Source organism: Chiloscyllium plagiosum, chromosome 12 (assembly GCF_004010195.1).
Source record: "Chiloscyllium plagiosum isolate BGI_BamShark_2017 chromosome 12, ASM401019v2, whole genome shotgun sequence".
In the NCBI taxonomy this organism is placed as follows: domain Eukaryota; kingdom Metazoa; phylum Chordata; class Chondrichthyes; order Orectolobiformes; family Hemiscylliidae; genus Chiloscyllium; species Chiloscyllium plagiosum.
Window position 1 is genome coordinate 69,787,090 of NC_057721.1, and position 23,666 is coordinate 69,810,755.

The following is a 23,666-nucleotide window of genomic DNA, read 5'->3' on the forward strand; positions in this document are numbered from 1 at the left end:
ATCTTCGCAAAACAATAGAGGACAGGAGGTATCTTTGCAAGAGGATTCACAGTAGGGTTAAAATCAACAAGGTAAAAACAATGACTGCAGATGCTGGGAACCAGATTCTGGATTAGTGGTGCTGGAAGAGCACAGCAGTTCAGGCAGCATCCAAGGAGCTTCGAAAACGTCGATTTCCCTGCACCTTGGATGCTGCCTGAACTGCTGTGCTCTTCCAGCACCACTAATCCAGACAGGAGGTATCTATCGACACTAGATTCAAGACACGAAAAGCTCTGTCCCACACTAACCACTAGGGGACTGTCCTTCACTTTGCACAAGTTGACCAAACTTTTCCCGTTCAGCGGCTCGTCATATCCGTTTTTAAAGTGAAGTTTGGGGAAGTTTGTTCTGGGATGATGGATCAGTGCAGCTCTTAAATGTCTATTCTCGGCCGGCAGCGAGTTATTCCGAGTTTGTGGTTCGGGGTGAGAAAGGGCAGAACTCACAGTAGGTGAAAGAAGAGATCTGAAACCTCCAAACAAACTCTCAACCAGCGATGAGTCAGTTTTAACAAGCCTGGAGGTCAAAATGAAATAGACAGACTGTGTGCGAGGCTGGGGTTTTGCTTTTGTTGAGCGAAAGGAGCTGTAAATTTACTTTTTTTTTGGAGGGAGGTGGGAGCGAAATGAAGTTCCTTATAAGTTTCTTGCTGCTGGCGGAGTTCGGGTTGTGCCGAAGCGAAAACCTTTTACTGCCTCTGAAGATTTCCACTTTCAACGGCTCGGAAGAGGAGCTTATCGACAAACGGAGTTCACTGCTGGGGGGTATATCCCTGGCCTCTCAGTCTGCCGGCACTGTCAGCTTCTACAGCATGCTCAACAATCTGAAAGGAGATGTCGGCAGAGGGTACTATCTGGAAGTGTTCATCGGGACGCCTGTACAAAAGGTGAGAAATGCTAAGCTTTTAAACGAGGGGAGACAAAAAGTTGATTTGAAGATATGTTTTGGAACAAAAAAAAATTCTGGAAACTTTTGTCTCTCCAAGTGTTCCTGAGGAACTGTTTGTGATACATAATGGCCTTAGTTTGGACATGTTTTAAATCTTCTGCAGTTTTTATTAACTGGGTGGTGTCCAATTTATGGTCCTTTCTCTCTCGCTTAGCCGTCCACTCCCCAGTCATGTACACTTTATTGGACCCAGATGCTATGTTGTAGCGACTGGGAGTCACAGGAAATTATGACACTTTTTTTGGATTCTTGCTTTAAGTACTATCCAAGATTGAATGGGCTGTCAGTGATATGGGGATAGTCACTTCCCAGCTGCTGTGAATCGCTGGTGGTTTAGCACCAGTTTTGATAAACAGCAATATATGCTCTTAGATCATTTCCTACGCCCCTCTCCTCTCAATGGGTTGCCTGAGGTTTGAGTATTGTCCTTTAAACTTGCCTCAGAAAGTTGTGTTCTGGCCATTATAGCTGTGTGTTTTTTTGTTTAATGAGATGGTTGTTAATGACTGCCAGTCGCTCGTTAGCCCAGCAGTTAAATGCATGGAATGTATTAAGGTTGTGAATTATTTCAAAAGTCAAAAAAATGACTATTAAGTGTGTGTTCACCTCAATCCAAACTTAGTTTCCTTTTCTTTCATTCCTGTTTCTGTGCCTGATTTTACAGCAGATACTAATTTGCCCTCTTCCCAATCCCCCCGTTTGAGAAATAGTCCTGTTGCTTAAGGAGGACTGATACCCTTCTCGCCCTCTCACCATGGCCTCAGGTGATATTAAGCAACCAGACTTCGAACAACTTTGTGGATAAAACCAACTTGGAAAGTATAGGCCGGCCTTTTCTTTAAAAAAAAAAGTCTGTTTAACCAAGTGGAAAGTGAAATGCAAAATGTGATCAATTATTTCACCCTTGTTTCCTGGTTTGTTCTACTTTGGATTTTTGTGGCACTGGAAAGTTGGAAAGAGAATGATTTGAGGATATTAACCTCGATGATGCATGAGCTTGAAACTTTAGAAATGCAAGATCAGTTTGCTCTAGATCGATTGTTGAGAGCTTTGATTTAGATCTGAAAGTGTGGGTTTGGAGGTGCTCTGTATTAATCAGCGTAGCCAACAATGATCAAAAGACTTGGAACACTCCCTTGTGTAAGAAATCCAACTCTCCCATTCCCTTGAAAGTTTGTCAAACAACTTGTTTCACTTGCCCCACTGTGTTAACTTGGGGAGCAGAGGAAAAGGTAATAGAGTCATAGAATCATAGAGATATACAACATAGAAACAGACCCTTTGGTCCAATTTGTCCATGCTGACCAGATATGCCAAATTAATCTAATCCCATTTGCCAGCATTTGGCCCATATCCCTCTAAATCCATCCTCCTCATATCCTGATGCCTTCTAAGTGTTGTAATTGTACCAGCCTCCACCACAATCTCTGGGAGCTCATTACATACACACACCACCCTCTGTGTGAAAAAGTTGACCCTTGAAACCCCTTTTATATCTTTCCCATCTCACCTTAAACATATATCCGCTAATTTTGGACTCTCCTATGCTGTGAAAAAGGCTTTTGCTATTCACCCTGTCCATGCTCTCACTGCTTTTATAAACTTCTCTAAGGTCACCCCTCAGCCACTGATGTTCCAGAGAAAATAGCCCTAGCTTATTCAGCTTCTCCTTACAGCTCAAATCCTCCAACCTTGGCAACATCCTTGTCAATCTTTTCTGAACCCTTTCAAGTTTAACAGCATCTTTCTTACAGCAGGGAGACCAGAAATGAATGCAATATTCCAAAAGTGGCTTTACCAATGTCCGATACAGCCACAACATGATATGTCAAACCCCAGGCTAACGTTTTGGATACGTGTTTCAAATCCCACCATGGCATAAAGTCAAGAAAAATGCTATGGAGTGAAAAACTAGTCTAATGTCAACCACTGTTGATTAGACGTAAAGATGCACCTGATTCAATCTTCTTTTTCAGGGAAGGCAATCAGCCATTCTGACCTGGTCTGGCCTACATGTGACTCCAGACTGATAGCAATATGGTTGACTCTTTACTGCCCAGTTAGTCGTGGGCAATAATAACGTCCACACTCTATGATTTTTAAAAAATCTCCTCTCTGCCTAAGTGATACACAAAGAACAATGGTCAGAGATGTCCATATGTGAATGATTCTTGAAGAAAAACAGACTCAAAATTCTTCCATTTAAAATTGACAGCATCTTAATGAATTGGAGTAGACATTCTAAGCTACAGGCAACTGTTTGTCATAGTAATGAATGAACAGCATGTATTTTTGTAAATGATATTTGTTGCAAGTTTGACAAATTTAACACACTCGGTTAATATTGGTAACATTCTTCTCTTCTGAACAATTGCATTTCTGGCTATGTCATACATTATTCCAATGCATGGAGAGAAGGGAAAGGAAAGGTTTTGGGGATTTTGGTCTCCAAAAATAGATTGCTACTAGAACAAAAAATACAACCCTCTTGAAAAATCCTCCTTAGTAAAATCTGGGGACTCGTGCCAAAATTGGCAGACCAGTCTGAGACTAATCAAGCAACAGCCTGTGATGATGTTATCTGTAAGATATGATTCTGAGAGTATGACTGTCTCCATCGCCATCCCTGGATATGTCCTGTCCCACTGGCAGGACAGACCCAGCAGAGGTGGAGGCACAATGGTATACAGTTGGGAGGGAGTTGCCTTGGGAATCTTCAAGATTGACTCAGGAACTGATGTGGTCTCAAGGCATCAGGAAAAATGTGGCCAGGAAAAATATCCTGCTGATGAAAAAATACTGTCCTCCCTCTGTTGATTAATAAGGGCTCCTCCATGTTTAACCATGATTGGAGGAAAGACTGAGATCAGAAAGGGTGTGAATGTACTCCAGCTGGGGGATCTTAATGTCCTCCAGCGACAGTGGCTGGACATTTAGTGGATTGGGCTGGTTGGATCTCATAGGCCACTGCTGCTAAAATCTGTCTGTCAGATGGTGAAGGAACTGAGAGGGAAAAACATACTTGACTTCATTCTCAGGGTGAAAAAGTGAGGACTGCAGATGCTGGAGATCAGAGTCAAGAGAGTGGTGCTGGAAAAGCACAACAGGTCAGGCAGCATCTGAGGGTCAGGAGAATCGACGTTTCGGGCATAAGCCCTTCATCAGGAATGAGGCTTGTGGGCCAGGGGGCTGAGAGATAAATGGAAGGGGGAATGGGGCTGAGGGGATCTGATAGGTGGGAGAGAAGATGATAGGTCGGAGAGGAGGGTGGAGTGGATAGATGGGAAAGGCGATGGACTGGTCAAGAGGGTGGTGCCAAGTTTGGGGCTTGGAACTTGGATATTGTGGGGGGAGGGGAACTGAGGAAACTGGTAAAATCCACATTAATCCCATTGGTTGCAGGGTCCCAAGGTGGAATATACGGCGTTCTTCCTCCAGGCTACAGGTGGTTAGGATTTGTCAATGAAGGCAAACTTACCTGTATCTCCACCAATGTTATCTACTGTATCCGTTGCACTCGATGTGGTCTCCTCTACATTGGGGAAACGGTGCCAACTTGCGAATTGTTTCAGAGAACATCTCCGGGACACCTGCACCAACCAACCCCACCGGCCCATGGCCGAACACTTCAACTCCCCCTCCCACTCCACCAAGGACATGCAGGTTCTGGGCCGCCTCCATCGCCAAGCACCAACCACCTGACAACTGGAGGAAGAACGCCTCATTTTCTGCCTTGGGACCCTGCAACCACACTGGATTAATGTGGATTTGATCAGTTTCCTTAGTTCCCCTCCCCCCAAATTATCCCAGTCCCAAGTCTCCAACTCAGTACTGCCCTCTTGACCTGTCAATCACCTTTCTTATCTATCCACTCCACCCTCTTCTCCGACTATCACCTTCTCCCCCACCTTCATCTATCTATCGCATTCCCAGTTACCTCGCTCCAACCCCCACCCATTTATCTGTCAGCCCCCCTGGCCCACAAGCCTCTTTGCTGATGAAGCAGCCCCCCTGGCCCACAAGCCTCTTTGCTGATGAAGGGCTTATTCCCAAAATGTCGATTCTCCTACCCCCTGACCGGCCGTGCTTTTCCAGTATCACACCCTCGATCTTCACTTCATCCTCACCAACCTGCCTGCTGCAGATACATCTGTATGTAATAAAACTATGAGTAACCATTGAACAGTCTTTGTGGAGACAAAGTCCTGCCTTCACATTGATAGTGTCACACAGTATGATGTAGGAATTATCAATGCGCTAAATGGGACAGGGTTTGAACAGACCTCGCAATTCAATGTTGGGCATCCATGAGACGCTGTGGGCCACTTGCAGCAGAATTCTACTCTGACACAATCTGCAATCACATTGGCCAGCAAATTCCCACTCTACCATTACCATCAATCCTGATTCAATGGAGAGTGCAGGAGGGCATGCCGGGGTACACCAGGCATCCCTAAAAATGAGGTATGAATGTGATGAGGCTACAAAACAGGACTACTTGCATGCTAGCAGCATAAATAGCAAGTGATAGAGCTAAGCAGTCCTCTAATCAACAGACCAAATCTAATTTTTTTGGTCATGCCACATTCAGTTGTAATTAGTGATGGGCAATTAAACAACTCACTTGAGCTGAACAGCTGAATTCTCGAGGTGAGGTGACTATGATAATCCTTGAAATCAAGTCTGCATTGGACAGTGTTGCATGAAGGAGCCCTTACAAAACTGGAGTCAATGGGAATCGGGGGTAAAACTCTTCTTTAGTTGGAGTCATACTTAGCACAAAAGATGATAGTGGTTTAGATTTAGAGTACTTAGATTTAGATTATTTACAGTGTGGAAACAGGCCCTTCGGCCCAACAAGTCCACACCGACCCGCCGAAGTGCAACCCCTACATTTACCCCTTCACCTAACACTATGGGCAATTTAGCATGGCCAATTCATCTGACCTGCACATCTTTAGACTGTGGGAGGAAACCTGAGCACCCGGAGGAAACCCACGCAGACACTGGGAGAATGTGCAACCTTCACACAGTCAGTCGTCTGAGGTGGAAATTGAACCCGGGTCTCTGGTGCTGTGAGGCAGCAGTGCTAACCACTGTGTCACCCATAATAAAGGTTGTTGGAGGTCAGTGATCTCAGCTCCTGCACATCTCTGCAGGAGTTCTTCAGAGTAATGTCATAGGCCCAACTATCTTCAATGACCTTAATCCATCATAAGGAGTGGGGGTTGTGCAACCATCAACAAACATGTTCAGCACCATCTGCAGCAACTTAGATACTGAAGCAGTCTATGTTCAAATCAATATTCAGTCTTGGCCTGAGAACTGGCAAGTAATAATCATGCTACATAAATGCCAGGCAATAACCATCATCCCTTGACTTTCAATGTTGCTACCATAATGAATTCGCACTAACAGCACCCTGGAGTTAGGATTAACCCTAACCCTAACCATTCACCAGAAACTAAACAGGACTTGCCATATGTGAATACAGTGGCTACAAGAGCAGGTCAGAGGCTAGGAATGCTGCAGCGAGTAACTCGGCTCCTGACTCCTCACAGCTTGTTTGTCCAAGTGTACAAGACACAAGTCAGGAGTGTGTTGGAGTACTCCCCTCTTGCCTGGATGAATGCATGTCCAACAACACTTGAGAAGTTTAATACTGGCCAGGTCAAAGCAGTCCAGTTGATTGTTGTGGTGCCGTTCAGTTCCACCACTGACACTCAGTAGCAGCAATGTGTACTGTCTACAAGGTGTACTGCAGAAATTCACCGAGGCTCCTTTAAACAGCACCTTTCAAACCCACAACTGCTACCATCTAGGAGAACAAGGACAGTAGATACATTGAAAAACCAACAACTGTAAGCTCCCCTCCAAGTCACTCACCGTCCTGACTTGGAAGCGTATTGTTATTCCTTCACTATCACTGAGTCAGAATCTTGGAATTTCCTCCCTAATGTCCCTGTGGGTGTCCCAACAGCATATGGACCACAGCGGTTCAAAAAATTAGCTCACCACCAACTTCTCATGGGCAAATGGGAACAGACAGTAAGGGCTGGCCAAGCCATCAATGCGATATCCCATGAGTGCTTTTCTTTAAAAAACAGTTTATCACACTGAGATTTCATGTCTTTTTTTAGTTATTCAGATTGAGTTGCAGTCAGATTTTAACTTGTGCTGAACTAAAGGTTGTAAAAATCAAGTTGGGCTTTCTTTTGAACTGAATTGAATTTAATGTCACGTGTACAGAGGCACAGTGAAAAGCTTTGTTTTGCGAGCAATTCAGACTGATCAGAGTTAAGTAGCATAGATAAGTAAATAATAGGTAAATGGTGGCAAAAACAAAAACACAGGTACAGACGAATGTTAAGAGTTTGTTGGTCCGTTCAGTATTCTAACAACAGTAGGGTAGAAACTGTTACGAAACCGGCTGGTGCGTGTGTTCAGGCTTCTGTACCTTCTACCCAATGGTAGAGGTTTGAGAAAAATATTACCAGGATGGGATGGATCTTTGAGAATGCTGGCGGCCTTTCCTTGACAGCGGGCTGGTAGATGGATTCTATAGATGGGAGGTTGGCCTTTGTCCAGGCCGAATTCACTACTCTCTGTAACCATCTCCGATCTTGAATGGTACAGTTGCCATACTAGGGAGTGGTACATCCAGACGGAATGCTCTCGATGGATAAAAGTTGGCAAGGGTATTCACCTTCATGCCAAATTTCGTCAGCTGCCTGAGGAAGAAGAGATGTTGTTGGACCTTTGTAACCAGCGTCGTTGGGCCTTTGTAATCTTTTCCTCCACTGGTTTATAGGATGAGGAACTTCGTAACTTTTTTTTGCCCTGGGATGGGTCATTAATGGTTAATAACATGATACCAGAAATTTGAGATGGTGAATTATGAATTTAAGCAGATAATTGAAAAAACAACAAAATCCAAGAAGTTTGTGGAATTGCTCAAAATATTGATATAGAGGGTTTGTGGGATACCATTTTCAACATACAGTGTTCAAACTTCAAAATGACTAAGAACCAAAAGACTGAAACTGAGCAAACATGATCCAAACATAATGAGCAATTTTATACTGGCATAAAGAAAAATAATCTTCCCGAAACCCAGCAGAAAGGATTCACTGGGAGAAATATAAATAAATGCCAACCTGATTAAGGATACCATATAGTTGTTATTCTGAATGACTCTTTTTTTTCCCTTGTGAGCATTTGAAATAATTATACCAGCATCATGCTGTTGGCAGAGATGACCAAAGAAAAATTGAAGGCTTTAATTATAAACCAGACAGACTAATACTACAACTTGCATTTTGCAGCAAGTTTCAGGTTGAAAATACTTCCCACTGCACTTCACAGAATTTGCAATGAGGCAAGGAAATGCTCAAAAGTGTTGGATATCAATGACGTTTATAATCAAAGAATTACCATTGTTATGGCTCCGAAGGAGGTCGTTTGGCCCATCGTGCTTTCACCTCTTCAAACAAGAGAAGACTGGATTAAAGATTTCTCACGCAAAGATGACTGAGATTCTTTAACTGCTGGAGAGGTACCAGTAGGTGGGTGACAGGTTTGTCTCAATATTAAAACAAAACCGAGACAGCAAAAACAAATCCATCGGTTATGCCTCAATGCACCATAAACACTGACATTTCTGCTCTAAATCTTCTCTCTATCTTGATCTTGCCCTTTAGCTGAGTTTGAAGATGCTGATTAAAACTGCCTTTTCCTCTCCTAATGTCTCCTTATCTGTGGCTTTGTTTAAACCACCTCAATGTTTTGCTGCATTAAAAGCAAAATTTAAATACAAGTTCAAATCTCTGTAATTTATATAAGCTTTACAGCTGACTTATTCCTTTGCCTAATTGTGTGTGCAGTGATTATAAAGAGACTAACCATTAACAGCATAATCTCTGATTCACTTGTCAGCAATGAGGCAGGAACTCTGTTACAATGCAGTAATATGATCTGTGTTTCAAGTCATCTGAATCCCTTGATGCATGCCTGAATTATTTTATAAAATTTCCAGCCTGCAACTCCATCTACCATGTCTGTGAAATCAAAACTTCAGGGCTCCTTGTTTGCTAAATAAAGTCTGTTTCAATTAATCGTACTTCACATGGTTCCATGTGACCATAGTGTTGGCTGTGGGTGTTTTCTCCCCATGTGACTGGGATTTTAACAATGTGCTTCACAGACCCATCTCTTGTTTTGCCTCCTACTGACGGAATTATTTTTTGCGTGCCATTGAGCTGAAGTTGCTGGTGAAAGTAATTCTAGAAGTGAAAAGAATAGCTGTGTTTTGCAAACAAAAGAAAAAGTAAGGGGTAGGTCTTCAACTCCTCTGTACATTGTGATATTTCAGGACTAATTGACCAATTACCACCGTTCTGAAGGCCAGCTGATGAGATGCTAATTTGTGTACATTGGCACAGAACTCAGTGGTACACAGCATCCTTTTTCTAAAGGACACATTCCTCCACCCTTTGTCAAAACTCCCATTTTCCTGCCTCCTTTCGAAAGAACAACATCTAATTTGCACCAGTTGCAACCTCAGGATATCTGTGCTTCACAGTTGATTATGTATTTTGGAAAGGGTAGTCACCATTTTTAATGTAGAAAACACAGCATTACATCATACAAGTTCCCACAAAGAGCAATGTAATAATAACCAACAAAATTGGTTGTAACGTTATTGATATATATTGCCTAGAACACCCTGGAGAACTCTGACTATTTCGAATTGTGCCTTGGGCGCTCTAATGCCCATCTGATCGTGGCAGATGGGGCATTGCTTTAATGTTTTTCTGAAGCATGGCACTTGATAGTACAGTACTCCTATTGGGAATCTCAGTCGACAATGAGGACTTTGGAAGAGGATTTAAACATACAAATCTAACTCCAAAGTGAGAATGTTACTGTCTGAGCCTTGTCTGCAAAATGTGGAACTTGAGTAGGTACGCTGTCATGAGGGAAAAGCAGGGTAGGCCATTCAGCCCAAGTCTGCTACGTCATTCAATGAGATCATGGCTGATCTGATAAGCCTCAACTGCACTGTCTTGGCTTTTTCAATACCTCTTGATTCTCTTTCTGGTTATCTGTCCACTTCAGTTTTGAATATACTTAATGATGCAGCCTCAACAGCCCTCTGTGGAAAGAATTCCACAGATTTACTTCCATCTCAGAAGGAATTCCTCATCATTTCTTAAATGTGCAGCCCCTTATTGTAAGATTATACCCTAGAAGTTCCACAAGAGGAAACAACCTATCTACCCTGTCAAGTCCCTTTAAGAATCTTGTATGTTACAATAAGTATATTTCAATAACCTTTCATGCTTCTAAATTCCAGCAAGTACAGACCCAACCTATTCAACCTCTCCTCATACGACAGTCCCTCCATACCTGGAATCTTCTAATGCTAGTGTTTCTTCCCTTAGATAAGGGGCACAAAACTGTTCCCAGTATTCCAGTTGACTAGTGTGTTGCATAGTTTTAGCAAAACCTCCCTACTTCTATCCTGAATTCTCTTTGAAATAAAGGCCAGCACTTTATTTGCCTTTCCTATTACCTGCTGAACCTGGCTGCTAGCTTTTTGTAGTTCACGAACATGGACTCCCAAGTCCTTCAGTTAGAGTCTTAAATCACATGGTACAGAAGAGGTCTGTAATATTAAAAACACAGAGGAACCTCTATTGTCCGGTATCGGATTACCCAGCAAGGTCACAAGATCCCGATGTTCGGCTAAAAAATGTTATCCGGCATTCGATTATCCGGAATTCGACTAACTAAACAAAATATTTCCCGCCCGCGTCCTTCGGATAATTGAGGTTCCTCTGTATACGACTAATTACACTAAGCCCATGTTATGACACTCCAAGTGCTCATCCAGGTACATTTTAAAGGTTGTGAGGTTTCCCACCTTGCCTACCCTGCCAGGGAGTGTATTCCAGACCCCTGCCACCCTCTGGGTGCAAAGGTTTTTCTCAATCTCCTCTAAACCTCCTGCCTTCCACTTGAAATTTATGCCCCCTTGTTGTTGACCCTTGAATCAAAGGGCACAGCTGTTTTCTATCCACCTGTTCATGCCCCTCATAATCTTCTTGACCTCTATCAGAACCCCCCCGTCAGCCTTCTCCGTTACAAAAAAAAAGACCCCAGCTCCCCCAGTTTCTCTCCATCATGGAATTGCTCTATCCCAGGCTATATCTTGTTGAATATCTTTTGCTCTTCCTTCGGTGTAACCTCATCCTTCCTGTGGTGCGGTGTCCAGAACTATATACACTACACCAGCTGGGGCCTAACCAAATTTCTATACAGCTCCAGCATGAGCTCCCTACTCTTTAAAATCTAATAAAGGCATGTCTCACATATACCTCCTTAACTACCTATGTGGCCTAACCAAATTTCTATACAGCTCCAGCATGAGCTCCCTACCCTTTAAAATCTAATAAAGGCATGTCTCACATATACCTCCTTAACTACCTAATTAACCTGTCCTTCAGGGATCTGTGGACAAGCACCCCAAGATCCCTCTGTTTTTCTCAGCTTCCAAATGTCTTATTCTTTAGCTTTCTGCAGTCTTTCTCCACTTGAATAATATTCAGCTTCTCTGTTCTTCCCACAAAAGTATACAACCTCATATTTATTCTCACTATGTTCCATCTGCCAAGAAAATTGATTCAATTCCATTTAATACAGCACAGGAACAAGCCCTTCGGTCCACTAAGCCTGTTTCGATTCCTAGTCCTTATTTAGACCCGCTACTTATTACCCATGCGTGGTTTCTATCCCTCTGTTGGCCTCCCATTCACGTATCCATTAAGCCATGACTTAAACATTGCTAATGTGTTTGCTTCCACTGCCTCAAATGGCAGTGTGCTCCAGGCACCCACCACCCGCTGTGTGAAAAACTTTCTCTGCATTTCTCCATGAAACTTTCCCCTTCTCACCTTCAACCTATGTCCTCTTTGTAATTGATCTTTCTACCCTGGGGAAAAGTCTCTGACTATCCACCCTGTCTATGTATCTCATAATTTTGTAGAGCTCTATCAGGTTGCCCCTAAGCCTCTGCATGTCTAGTGAAAACAATCAGAGTTTATCCAACTTTTCCTTGTAACTAAAATCCTCCAGACCAGCCAATGACCCGATAAACCCTTTCTTGGCCCTCTCCAAAGCATCCACGTCCGTCTGGTAGCATGGTGTCCAGAGCAAAGTTCCAAATGTGGCCTAACTAAAGTTTTGTAGAGTTGTAACATAACTTGCCAACTTTTATATTCAGTGCCCAGGCCAATGAAGCCAAGCATGCTGTTGCCGTCTTGACCACCTGTGTTGCTACTTGGGGGTGTGTGAACCTGTAGCCCACTTCCCTCTGTATTTCAATGCTGCTCAGGGTTCTGTCATTTATTGTATAATTTGCACCTGAAGTTGATCTTCCAAAATGCATCATCTCACATTTGTAGCTCTCTTGTGGCTGGACCAGGAGAGAGCTGGGTTCAAGGCCGCACCTGCTGTAGACGTCTGCAATAACATCTCTGAATAGGTTGATTAGAAGAATATGTTAAACAAAACCATCTCACGTTTGTCTGGATTAAACACCGTCTGCCATTGCTGTGCTGAAATTTACAAACTATATGTTGAGTTGAATGGCCTTTTGGGCTGTATCAGTCTATGAATGCTGACATGGGTATGACGAAGTGAGCTTTGAACAGTCAGTTTAACAGTCACTGAAAGCAAACAAAGGAGGAGAGGAAATGAGAATTCAAAACAACCATTAAGTAGTTGTGGATTTGATTTCTGCTAAAATATTGTGTTCTGACCCCACAACATCTCATTCCAGGTCGTCTCCTTCCTCTACTGGGCATTTAACAACTTCCTGTCTCTCTTTCTCTAGTGCTCATCTTGCCAGCTTCTTTGGTGATGAATTGGTGAGGGCTGGTCTTGGGGGTAGGAAAAGCTGGTTAGGATCTCTGCTGAGATTGGCCTTTGGGAGCAAGAGACGATTTGTGGTTGGGGAGTGGTGTGAGGTACAGCAGAGGAGAAAGTGAGGACTGCAGATGCTGGGGATCAGAGCTTAAAAATGTGTTGCTGGAAAAGCGCAGCAGGTCAGGCAGCATCAAAGGAGGAGTTCCTGAAGAAGGGCTTATGCCCAAAACGTCGATTCTCCTTCTCCATTGATGCTGCCTGACGTGCTGCGCTTTTCTAGCAACGCGTTTTTAAGCTCTGAGGTACAGCAGAGTCATCTTGCTGTCCACCAATAGCCATATATGGTAGTTCTTGTGTCCGTACTGTTGCTGAGTCTCCCAAACTATGGGAAACCCAGTCTGTTGCAATTTAATCTGTATAATGGTTAAAACATGAGGGGCTTGAACTACTTTTAAATATTAGAGTTAATGACCTGCTTGTCGAGAGTGAGTTCGTTGCTGACTGTCTGTCATCCTGGTCTAGAGTCATAGAGATGTACAGCACGGAAGCAGACTCTTCAGTCCAACTCATCCATGCCAACCAGATATCCCAACCCAATCTAGTCCCACTTGCCAGCACCTGGCCCATATCTCTCCAAACGCTTACTATTCATGTACCCATCCAGATGCCTTTTAAATGTTGCAATTGTACTAGCCTCCACCACATCCTTTAGCAGCTCATTCCATAGACACGCCACCCTCTGTGTGAAAAAGTTGTCCCTTTGGTCTCCTCTTATATATCTTCCCTGCTTACCCTAAACCTATGCCCTCTAGTGCTGGACTCCCCCATCCCAGGGAAAAGACCTTGTCTATTTACCCTATCCATGCACCTCATGATTTTATAAACCTCTAAAAGGTCAACTCTCGGCCTCCAACGCTCCAGGGAAAATAGCCCCAGCCTGTTCAACCTCTCCCAATAGCTCAAATCCTCTAACCTTGGCAGCAAGCTTGTAAATCTTTTCTGAACCCTTTCAAATTTCACAACATCCTTCTGATAGGAAGGAGACCAGAATTGCATGCAATATTCCAAAAGTGGTCTAACCAACATGCTGTACACCCTCAACATGACCTCCCAACACCTATACTCAACACTCTGACCAATAAAGGATAACATATCAACGCCGCCTTTACTATCCTATCTACCTGTGACTCTACTTTCAAGGAGCTATGAACTTGCACTCCAAGGGCTCTTTGGTCAGCAACACTCCCGAGGACTTTATCATTAAGTGTTTAAGTCCTGCTAAGATTTGTTCTCCCACAATGCAACACCTTGCATTTAAAAAATTAAGCTCCATCTGCCACTCCTCAGCCCTTTGGCCCATCTGGTCAAGATCCCATTGTAATCTGAGGTAATCTTCTTGGCTGTCCACTACACCTCCAATTTTAGTGCCATCTACAAACTTACTAACTATACCTCTTATGCTCACATCCAAATTATTTATATAAATGATTAAAAGTAGTGGACCCAGCACCGATCCTTGTGGCACTTCACTGGTCACAAGTCTTCAGTCTGAAAAAATCCTCCACCACCACCCTCTGTCTTCTACCTTTTGAGCCAGTTCTGTATCCAAATGGCTAGTTCTCCCTGTATTCCATGAGATCTAACCTTACTAATCGGTCTCCATGGGGAACCTTGTTGAATGCCTTATTGAAGTCCATTTAAATCATGTTCACCACTCTGCCCTCATCAATCCTCTTTGTTACTTCTCCAAAAAACTCAATCAAGTTTGTGAGGCTGATTTCCCATGCACAACGCCATGTTGACTATCCCTCATCAGAACTTGCCTTTCCAAATACGTGCAAATCCTGTCCCTCAGGAATCCCTCCAACAACTTGCCCACCACCGACGTCAAACTCACTGGTCTATAGTTCCCTAGTTTATCCTTACAATCTTTCTTAAACAGTGTACCACATTAGCCAATCTCCAGTCTTCCGGCCCCTCACCTGTGACTATTGATGATACAAATATCACAGCAAGCGGCCCAGCAATCACTATACTAGCTTCCCACAGAGGTTTAGGTTACGCCTGATCAGGTCCTGGGGATTTATCTACTCGGACTGAATAAATGCTTTCAGTTCATGGGCAAGGCAAAATGTTTTTATCTGAATCTAATTTTGTTTGTAGTTGACATTTAATTGAAATCTACAATCTGTAAGTTAGCTTGCTGAGCTTGAAGGTTTGTTTTCAGATGTTTCATTGTCATAGTATTAAATTCTGTAGTTTTCAGCTTTCAGTAAGGACTTGAACAAGGCTTTAAGGGGTAGAGCAGTTCAACTTTATTAAGAAAGCAGTTGGAAGGGCTCTCTTGTGACGCAAAGCTATGTCCCTACCCTCGGACTGTGGGACCCAGGTTCAAGTACCACTGAGACATCTCTGAACAGGTTATGAAAAAAATAGGTTTAATACCAGAAAGCAGTTGGAATTGATTGCTCATTTGAGTGGATCAGATAGGCCATTTGTGTTTGAGCATATCAATGCATATAACAACCACCTGATGAAGGAGCGACGCTCCGAAAGCTAGTGTGCTTCCAATTAAACCTGCTGGACTATAACCTGGTGTCGTTTGATTTTTTTTTAAACTGAGCATATAAAAGTAGCCAACTTTGTGTAACTTAGATGTAATGTGCAACTAAAAGTAGAGTGCTCGAGTAAAGTTACTAAGGGAGTTAGGATAAGACCGGAAAGAGATACTGTTACTTTTCCCGAACATTTTAAGCCTACAAGAATTGGTTCTTACAGCTCTGTTACAGGAGAAGAAGCTCGTTATTTGGTGAGTGTTTCTGAAATCAAAAGTTCATTCTTTATGTAAGGTTCAACGTTATATAGCAACTGGTATAAGTTAATGAAATACATCAATGAATCAATATATAATTGAATAAAACAATTAAATGGTCCACTGGAGCACATGAAGGATAACAGAATGGATAATGTGTCACAGGCTGTAGCATTTGAGAGCTCCTTGATGGTCCAAAGTGAATACATCTGCAGCAAGTATTCAAAGTTTGAGCAGCTTTGGCTCAGGGTTTATGAGCTGAAAGCTTAACTACAGATACTGCAACACATCTGGGAGGGGGAGGCCTATTTAGATTCTTTGTATGAGGATGCATTTGCACCTCAGTAACATATGGTCATCTGATTTGCTCGGTGTGCAGGAACAGCAAGTGAGACAGGTTAGGGGACCCAGTCATCAGGATTCATGGCTTTTGCAACTGTTCAAAACATTTGAAATCCTTTCCACTTATCTGGATGAACTTGCTGCCCATGGCACTGTGGTACAAGAAGCAACTCAAGTGAGCAGAGAAAAACAGCATTTTGGAATGTCACTGGACAAGTAATCCAGAAACCCAGGCTAAAGTTCTGGTATCATCAGTTCAAATGCCACCATGGCATATGGGGAAATATGAATCCAATAAAATTCTGAAATTGAGCTAACCAAATAGTAACCATGTCTTTTTTTAAATAGAAACAAAAAATATTATCCACTAATTTCCTTTTTAGGGAGGAAATCTGCAATCCTTACCCAGTCTGGTCTACATGTGACTCCAGACCCCTAACAATGTGGTTTGCTCCTAATGGCTCTCTGAATTTCCTTCGCGTGCTGCTCAGATCAATGAGATTTGGGATGGGCAATAAATGCTTGGCCAGTCTGCAACACCCACATCACAGCAATGAATAAAGAAAGAGCATACCAGAGAGGGGTGACCTTCATTCAGGAAGCTAGATTGTCAAAATAGTTTGGGCAGAGATGAGAAATGTACAAACACTTCTTTTATCAAGTGGCGTACAGGCCTCCTAACGAATCAAATGATAGGTGGAACATCAATGGAGTAAATAGTGATGGATAGTTCGAAAGACACCATAATATTTACGGGAGATTTTACTCAACATATAGACGGGCAAAATGAGATGAGCAGAGGTAGCCTAGATAAGGACTTCACACAATATTTTTGGGATAGTTTCTTTATGTCACCATGTTCAGGAACTGACCAGAGAGTAGTTTATACTGGACCAAATATTGTGCAATGCCATAGAATTAATTAATTATTTTACAGTGAAGATCCAAGATGATGATAGAGTCGGATGCTCCAAAAGGAGAGGAAGAGCTCCAGCTGTTTCTTTCTGTTTTTATCCCTCCCTCCGCTCTCTTGGTCGGTCCGGGCCCTGTCTTCTGGTGGCCTGAGCTGAGTCCCAGGCCTGGTCTCTGTGGCTCACGGCAGGTCCCGGGCCTAGTCTCTCAGCAGTTTGTTGGTCGGTCTCTTGGCGGCTAATGGTGATGTCTCAGCTCGGCATGTGAGTGGATCATACCTGGGCATGCTCCTGAGGTACCGGCGGAGAATGGATAGGCAGCAGTTTCAGCAGCAGTTACAGTATCTGCAGCAGCTGCTTTGAGAACAGGCAGCTGAGGTTTCCCAGAGAGTCAAACAAGTGGAGGACTCATTGAAGACTGGTGAACATTTTCCTTCTCCTTTATTTTCCTAGTTTAAACTATGAAATATTTTAATGTAAACTATAACTTATTTATTTGGTTTTCTACTATTCTATGAAATAATGCTTAACATTTTCACTGGAGAGACAGAGGCTGTGTGGTGACCTTATAAAAGTTTATAAAATCACGAGGGGCATGAATAAGGTGAATAGCCAAGGTCTTTTTCCCAGAGTGGGGAGTCCAAAACTAGAGGGCATAGGTTTAAAGTGAGGAGGGGAAAGATTTAAAAGGGACCGAAGGGGTAACTTTTTTACAAGCAGAGTGCATGTATGGAATGAGCTGCTAGATGAGGTAGTGGAGGCTGGGACAATTACATCATTTAAAAGGCATCTGGATGGATATGTGAATAGGAAGGATCTGGACCAAATGCTGGCACATGGAATTAGATTTATTTAGGATATCTGTTGGCATGGACAAGTTGGACTGAAGGATCCGTTTCCATGCTGTACGGCTCTATGACTGTAACTTTGTTTTTCTTACTATATTGTACCTAAGCCTTTATGGTATCTAGGCACTTTGATACCTAAGATGGCGCCATATATGATGAAATTGTACACTTTTCACTGTACTCCTGTACTTGAGTACACATGACAATAAAATCTAAATCTGAAATCTAAGTCACTCCTCAAATAGCAGTGTGACAATGCTGTGGCTATAAGAGATGTATTTTGTCCTTGTTTTTTATTGATGGATACAGGTTGCAGCAGAGATACGGAGGAGTTTGCTCAAAGCTGAAAGAGCAATAGAATCAGCCTGAATGGGTAGGGTCAAGCTCTCACGGAACAAGGATTTTTAGATTTAGCTTGCTGTAGTTGCTAGGGTCTTGGAGCTAGATGTGGAAGCACTTATTCCTCTCTCACGCTAAAAGCTGGGATTCTCTTCCTGCTGCTAGAATTGTATGTGAGAAATCCATTTGACTGAATTTGCCTTTGGCAAAGGCAAATTCATGAAATGTTACTGTACTAGAACAGTTAATTACTAGTAGTTAATATATATTATTTTAAGCATTTTAGTAGTTAACAGTTAAGCCAATTCCTTTTTTTTTGTTTTGTCTGTATTTTAATTTTGCTGTAAAAACAGTGTGTTTTGCTTAAAGTCAATATTTTGACCAATCAATTTGTATTCGGAACGCCTTACATTTACCTCTCAAAATAAGAGAAAGTAAGGGTCTAGACTCTCTATGTATTTTGAGTGGGTTTAGTCTGGTCTACAGCAGCAATCGTCATCTGACTGAAATTTTACATTCAGCTTAAGGGAGAGAAGAATGGGTCTGAGATTTTTAAAATGTAAATAATGCTAATTATAAAGGTATGAAATCAGAGCTGAGTCAAAGTGATTTGGCAAATTTAGTTAAAGATTAGCTCAAGATTGGTATAAAATGGCACAACACCAGGCTATAGTCCAACAGTTTTATTTAAGATCACAAGCGCTCGGAGTGCTGCTCCTTTGTCAGGCGAAGCAAGATAGGTGTGGCAGTAGACATTTAAGAGGATAGTTCAAACATAGAGAATAGACACATTCCCAAAGAGTAAGTAAAATTCCAAGGGATGGACCACCATCTGTTATTAACTAGAAATGCTAAAGGTAGTATCAACATAAAAGAAAAATACATCAATGTGCAAGACAGGTGGCAGATCAAAAGATTGAACAGAATATAAAAGAAAGCAAAGAATTAGTAAAAGCTACAACAATTTAATACGTAATAAAGGATTCTATAAATATTTTTTGAAAGAAGATAACAAACTGAGTGTTGCTGCCGTGGCAAGTTTCTAGAGAAATAATGGATAAAAGGGGGCTGCAGAATAATTGAACAGTGTTTTACATTAATTTTTGCTACAGCGAATAAATCAACACCACAGAAGGATGCTAAATCAGGAAATTGAAGATGAGAAGGATTTCAGGAAAATCACAATTGCCAGCGAAGTCGTACTGAGTACGTCATTGGAGCTGCAAACTGACAAATGCCTGGGTTACTGATGAACTTCATCTTAAAAGTTTGAAAGATGAAGCTAGGAAGATAGTTGATGCATTAGTTTTAATTTTCCGAAATACTCTGGATTTGAAGATGGTCCTATTAGATTGCAAGATAGCGGATCTAACTCTTATTCAAAAAGGGGAGGAACAGAAAGCAGGAAACTATAGGTTAGTTAGCTGCACATGTCTCATAGACAAAATGTGCAAAGCTGCTATTAAAATTATTGCAGACTCTGTCAGAGTCAACATCGTTTTGTGGAAGGGAAATTATGTTGATCAATCTATTAAGGTTTTCTTGAGGTAACACACTGTGGATAAAGGGAAATCCGTGAATGTACTATACTTAGATTTGCAAATAAGGTGCCATATCAAAGGTTTTTGTGAAAAGTAAAATTTCTTGGTGTAGACAGTAGCACATTTGCATGGACAGTTGATTGTCTACTTTCTGTTAGCCAGTCAAGGGGCACGTGTAGGTCATTTCTGCATTGGCAGGATCTTAGAAATGGTGTGCTGGGTTTGGTGCTGGGACCTCCACTACTTACACTTTCCATAAATTATTTGCATGAAGGATTGACACAAAGTTAGATTGGAAAGGAAATTATGAAGCAGACATATGAATCCTGCAGAAGGATATAAATGTGTTAGTGAGTGAGCAAAGATATGGCAATGGAGTATAACGTGGGAATATGTGAAATTGTTCATTTTATCCCAAATAAAAACATACAGGCTATCTAAATGACATGATGCAGAGAAATCATGTGGATTAGTGCTTGAATCATAAAAGGTTCATATGCAAATAAAACAAGTAATTGGGAAAACGTTTAGAATGCTGTTGTTATCATGAGGGGAATTGAATACCAAAGTAATATGGTTATACTTATATACAGGGAACTTGTAAAAACACATCTGCGGTACTATACTCAGTACTGTTCATCCTTTTTTTAAGGAAGAATGTAAATGTGTTGAAGGCAGTTCAGTGAAGGTTTACCAAACTAACATCGAGAATGGGGGTTTGGCTTGAGGAAAAATTTAAAAAGCTAGATTTTTTTTAAGGCAGATGCCGATACACTAAATCCACTGTGTCCGCACGTGATTTGTGAGTTCCCCTATCCGCACCAAAAAGTAAGTAGCAATAAAATTCCAACATCCAAAACTCGCATTTCTATGATTTTTACTCTTTTTAACCTGTAGTTTTAATAGACTCTGCAAATGTCATCGTTTGCTGGAAACAGAAGCCTCATGATTTGGAGGAATGACTGGAGAGTCTTGCTAAGCAAGGGGCTGAAAGGTTTTCTGGGGTGGATGGGAATGTGGATATGAGATTACAATCAGATTGGATTATTGAATGGCAGAGCAGATTCGAGGGACTGAATTATCTATTCCTCCATGTTCATATGTTTGCATCCTGGTTAAGTTATAGTGAGTAGGGCCAAACATTGATCTAACAATATCTGTGGCGAGAGAAACAGTTAACATTTTAAGTCCAGTATGATGACTCTTCAGAACAAAAGTCATACTGGACTTAGTCACAGAGATATACAGGAAACAGACCCTTTGGTTAACTCATCCATGCCAATCAGATATTCTACATTCACCTAGTTCCACTTGCCAGTATTTGGCCCATATCCCCCTCAGCCCTTCCTATTTTGTCTCCACTGATGTTGCTAGACCTGTTGAGTTTCTACGATATTCACTGTGCTTGTTTCAGATTTCTAGCATCCACAGAATTTAATTTTTATTTCAGTAACAGCCTGTTCATAGAGGGAACAGAATTGGGTGCCACTACCCCAGTGTTTAAAGAATTTACTGCCTTCCTGCTGCTGTTGGATTAGGAGATGAAACCCTTTCCCTTTTCCCCTCACCAATATGTTTCTTTCTCTCAAATGTTTGGCCTTCTTTCCAGAAAGCACAAACACTTTAATAGTGTAAGTCCCAGTACTTGCTTTCCCTCTCCTCTCTCTTCCAATGAATGCATTGCTTTGTAATGTTTGCTGTGTCTCCTTTATCTGCAGATGAATATACTGGTCGATACAGGGAGCAGTAACTTTGCAGTGGCTGGTGCAGCAAACAGCAATATAAAGACCTATTTTAAACCAAAATTGTAAGTATTCAGACATCATAAGGAATGCACTACATGCTTATATAGAAGGGTAGGAAGATTAGATTTAGCAGGATAAATCAATGTTGTTTTACAAAGTCAGGTGAAAGACCTCTATGTATTTTTGCACAAGTCATGTTGTGGGTTTACCTCCGATACAATTGAGATTGCAATGACTGGAGTGGGCTGGACAGGTTTGCAACAACATAGACCTTTCAAAGATTCAGTATGTCCCCTGGGGGACTTCATATATACATTCCACGTGAAGTATTTTTGTTACAGACAGAAATAAGAGAGAGAAAGCGAGAACTGAGACCCCTATTCATGTTCCCTTCCTTTATAATCTATAAGTGTGGCTTTAAAAAGGGGTTTCGTAACCCCTATGTGAGTGGATAATGATAACTAGCAACAAATCTTTTGTGAGTTTAAATAAAAAGGAATATTTATTCAAGCAATTACCTTAAAAATCTAATGCTACCTCCCTTCCTCCTTCCTCCCACTCACTCAAAATGCAGGTGAAGAGCATGGTGTAGGCCTTATTGAAGAAAACGTTTTTGAAAGTTCAAATATCAAGGTGTGAACTCAAAAGCCCGGTTCGTATACCAAGGTCCATCACTGAGTTTTCTAAGAGTCAGACTCTCTGCAAATTACAAATTGAATTACTTGGAGTCTTGTGACCAGGAAATACTGTGCTGTCTCTGTGGATTTGGAAAGGACCAGGTTTAGAGACTGTATGCTTTTGCAGTCTCCTACTTTTGTCGCATGGGTATTTTTCCCCTTTCCTGTTGTGGCTGGGCTGCAGCTCTTGTTTTTAATTCTGTCATGGACAGGCAGCTCTTAATATTACAATCACTGGATTGTTATTGCACGTAAAAAGGCCATTCGGCCCAGTGTGTCTGCACTGACTCGTTAAGTAAACATCATTATTCAGCACTAATCTCCTGCTTTTTCCCTTTAGTCTTGATCATTATTTTTATCCAAGTAATCATCCAAAGCCCCCAATCAATTGAACCTGACTTCAGCACATTTCCAGGCTATCCATTCCATATCCGAGCAATTTTATTTTAAAAAAGACTTTTTCCTTGCTTCTTTACAGATCACTTTATGTTTACTGGATAGAAGCAAATTACTGTGGATGCTGGAATCTGACACCAAAAGAGAAAATGCTGGAAAATCTCAGCAGGTCTGACAGCATCTGTAAGGAGAGAAAAGAGCTGACATTTCGAGTCTAACTGACCCTTTGTCAAAGCTAAAAAAAAAAGGGAGAAATAGGGAGGTATTTATACTAGGCTGAGAAAAGGTGAGTCATGGCTCCGGAAGCAAAGCCTGCTCATCATCTGTTTTTAGTGGAAACAGATGCTCCCTACCTACCCCATTGAGCCCATACCTGATTTTCAAAATCTTCCCAAGAGCATTGTGGATGTACATACATCATGTGAGCTGCAGCTATTCAAGAAGACAGGTCACTGTCACTACCTTTTGGGGGCAATATTAAAATTGAGACCATCGCGACCACCTTACCATCTGGTTTCTAGCAGCCCCAAACATGGTGCTGACCTTAAATGGATTAACTCCAGCCTGATTATTGTTTCCAAACATTTAGCCCTGGGAGTTTGAGATGTCATCTTTGTTTCAGAATGACCCTTTCCAGTTTGGAAGTACTTTTTGTGAATGGCTACAGGAGATAGGTAGTGACACCACTGATCTGTAAAGTGTTGCTTTGTCTTTGAAGACCGTGTGGCTATTTTGGGATATACGAACTAATGGTGGGGTGGCTCAGCTTTTTTGCAGCCCATCATCATTTATTTGAAAAATAAAAGTCTGTACAAGAAATTCTGGAATGGAGTTGAGTTCATACTTTAAAAGTTTTGAATATTACATGTGTTTACGAATGTGACATTCTGTTGGAAAACACAAATGCACAGCTAGCGCCCATAAACGGCCAGTTAATTTCTGTTAATCGACAGAGTCAAAGCCTCGAGTCTGGTATCATTCTTCTTCAGAACTAAAAGATGTTGAGAGATAGGTTTCTAAAATACTCTTTGATAGGTTTGGAGGAGGTGGGGGGGGGGAGGGGGGGGTGAATTGAACAGATGAAGTAGTGACCCAGTGCAAAGACAAATGGTGAACAAGAGAGAGAGAGATTCTATA

At 41.8% G+C, this 23,666-nt stretch overlaps 1 protein-coding gene across 1 annotated transcript in view; it reads left to right on the plus strand.

Moving 5' to 3' along the window:
* Positions 1 to 285: 285 nt before the first annotated feature.
* bace2 (beta-secretase 2) overlaps positions 286 to 23,666 on the plus strand; it is a 79,218-nt gene continuing 55,837 nt past the window's right edge. The window contains exons 1-2 of the mRNA XM_043701365.1: positions 286 to 928; positions 21,430 to 21,518. Of these exons, the coding sequence (XP_043557300.1) occupies positions 668 to 928; positions 21,430 to 21,518 (350 nt within the window). The 5' untranslated portion in view covers positions 286 to 667. The remainder of the gene's footprint in view (positions 929 to 21,429; positions 21,519 to 23,666) is intronic.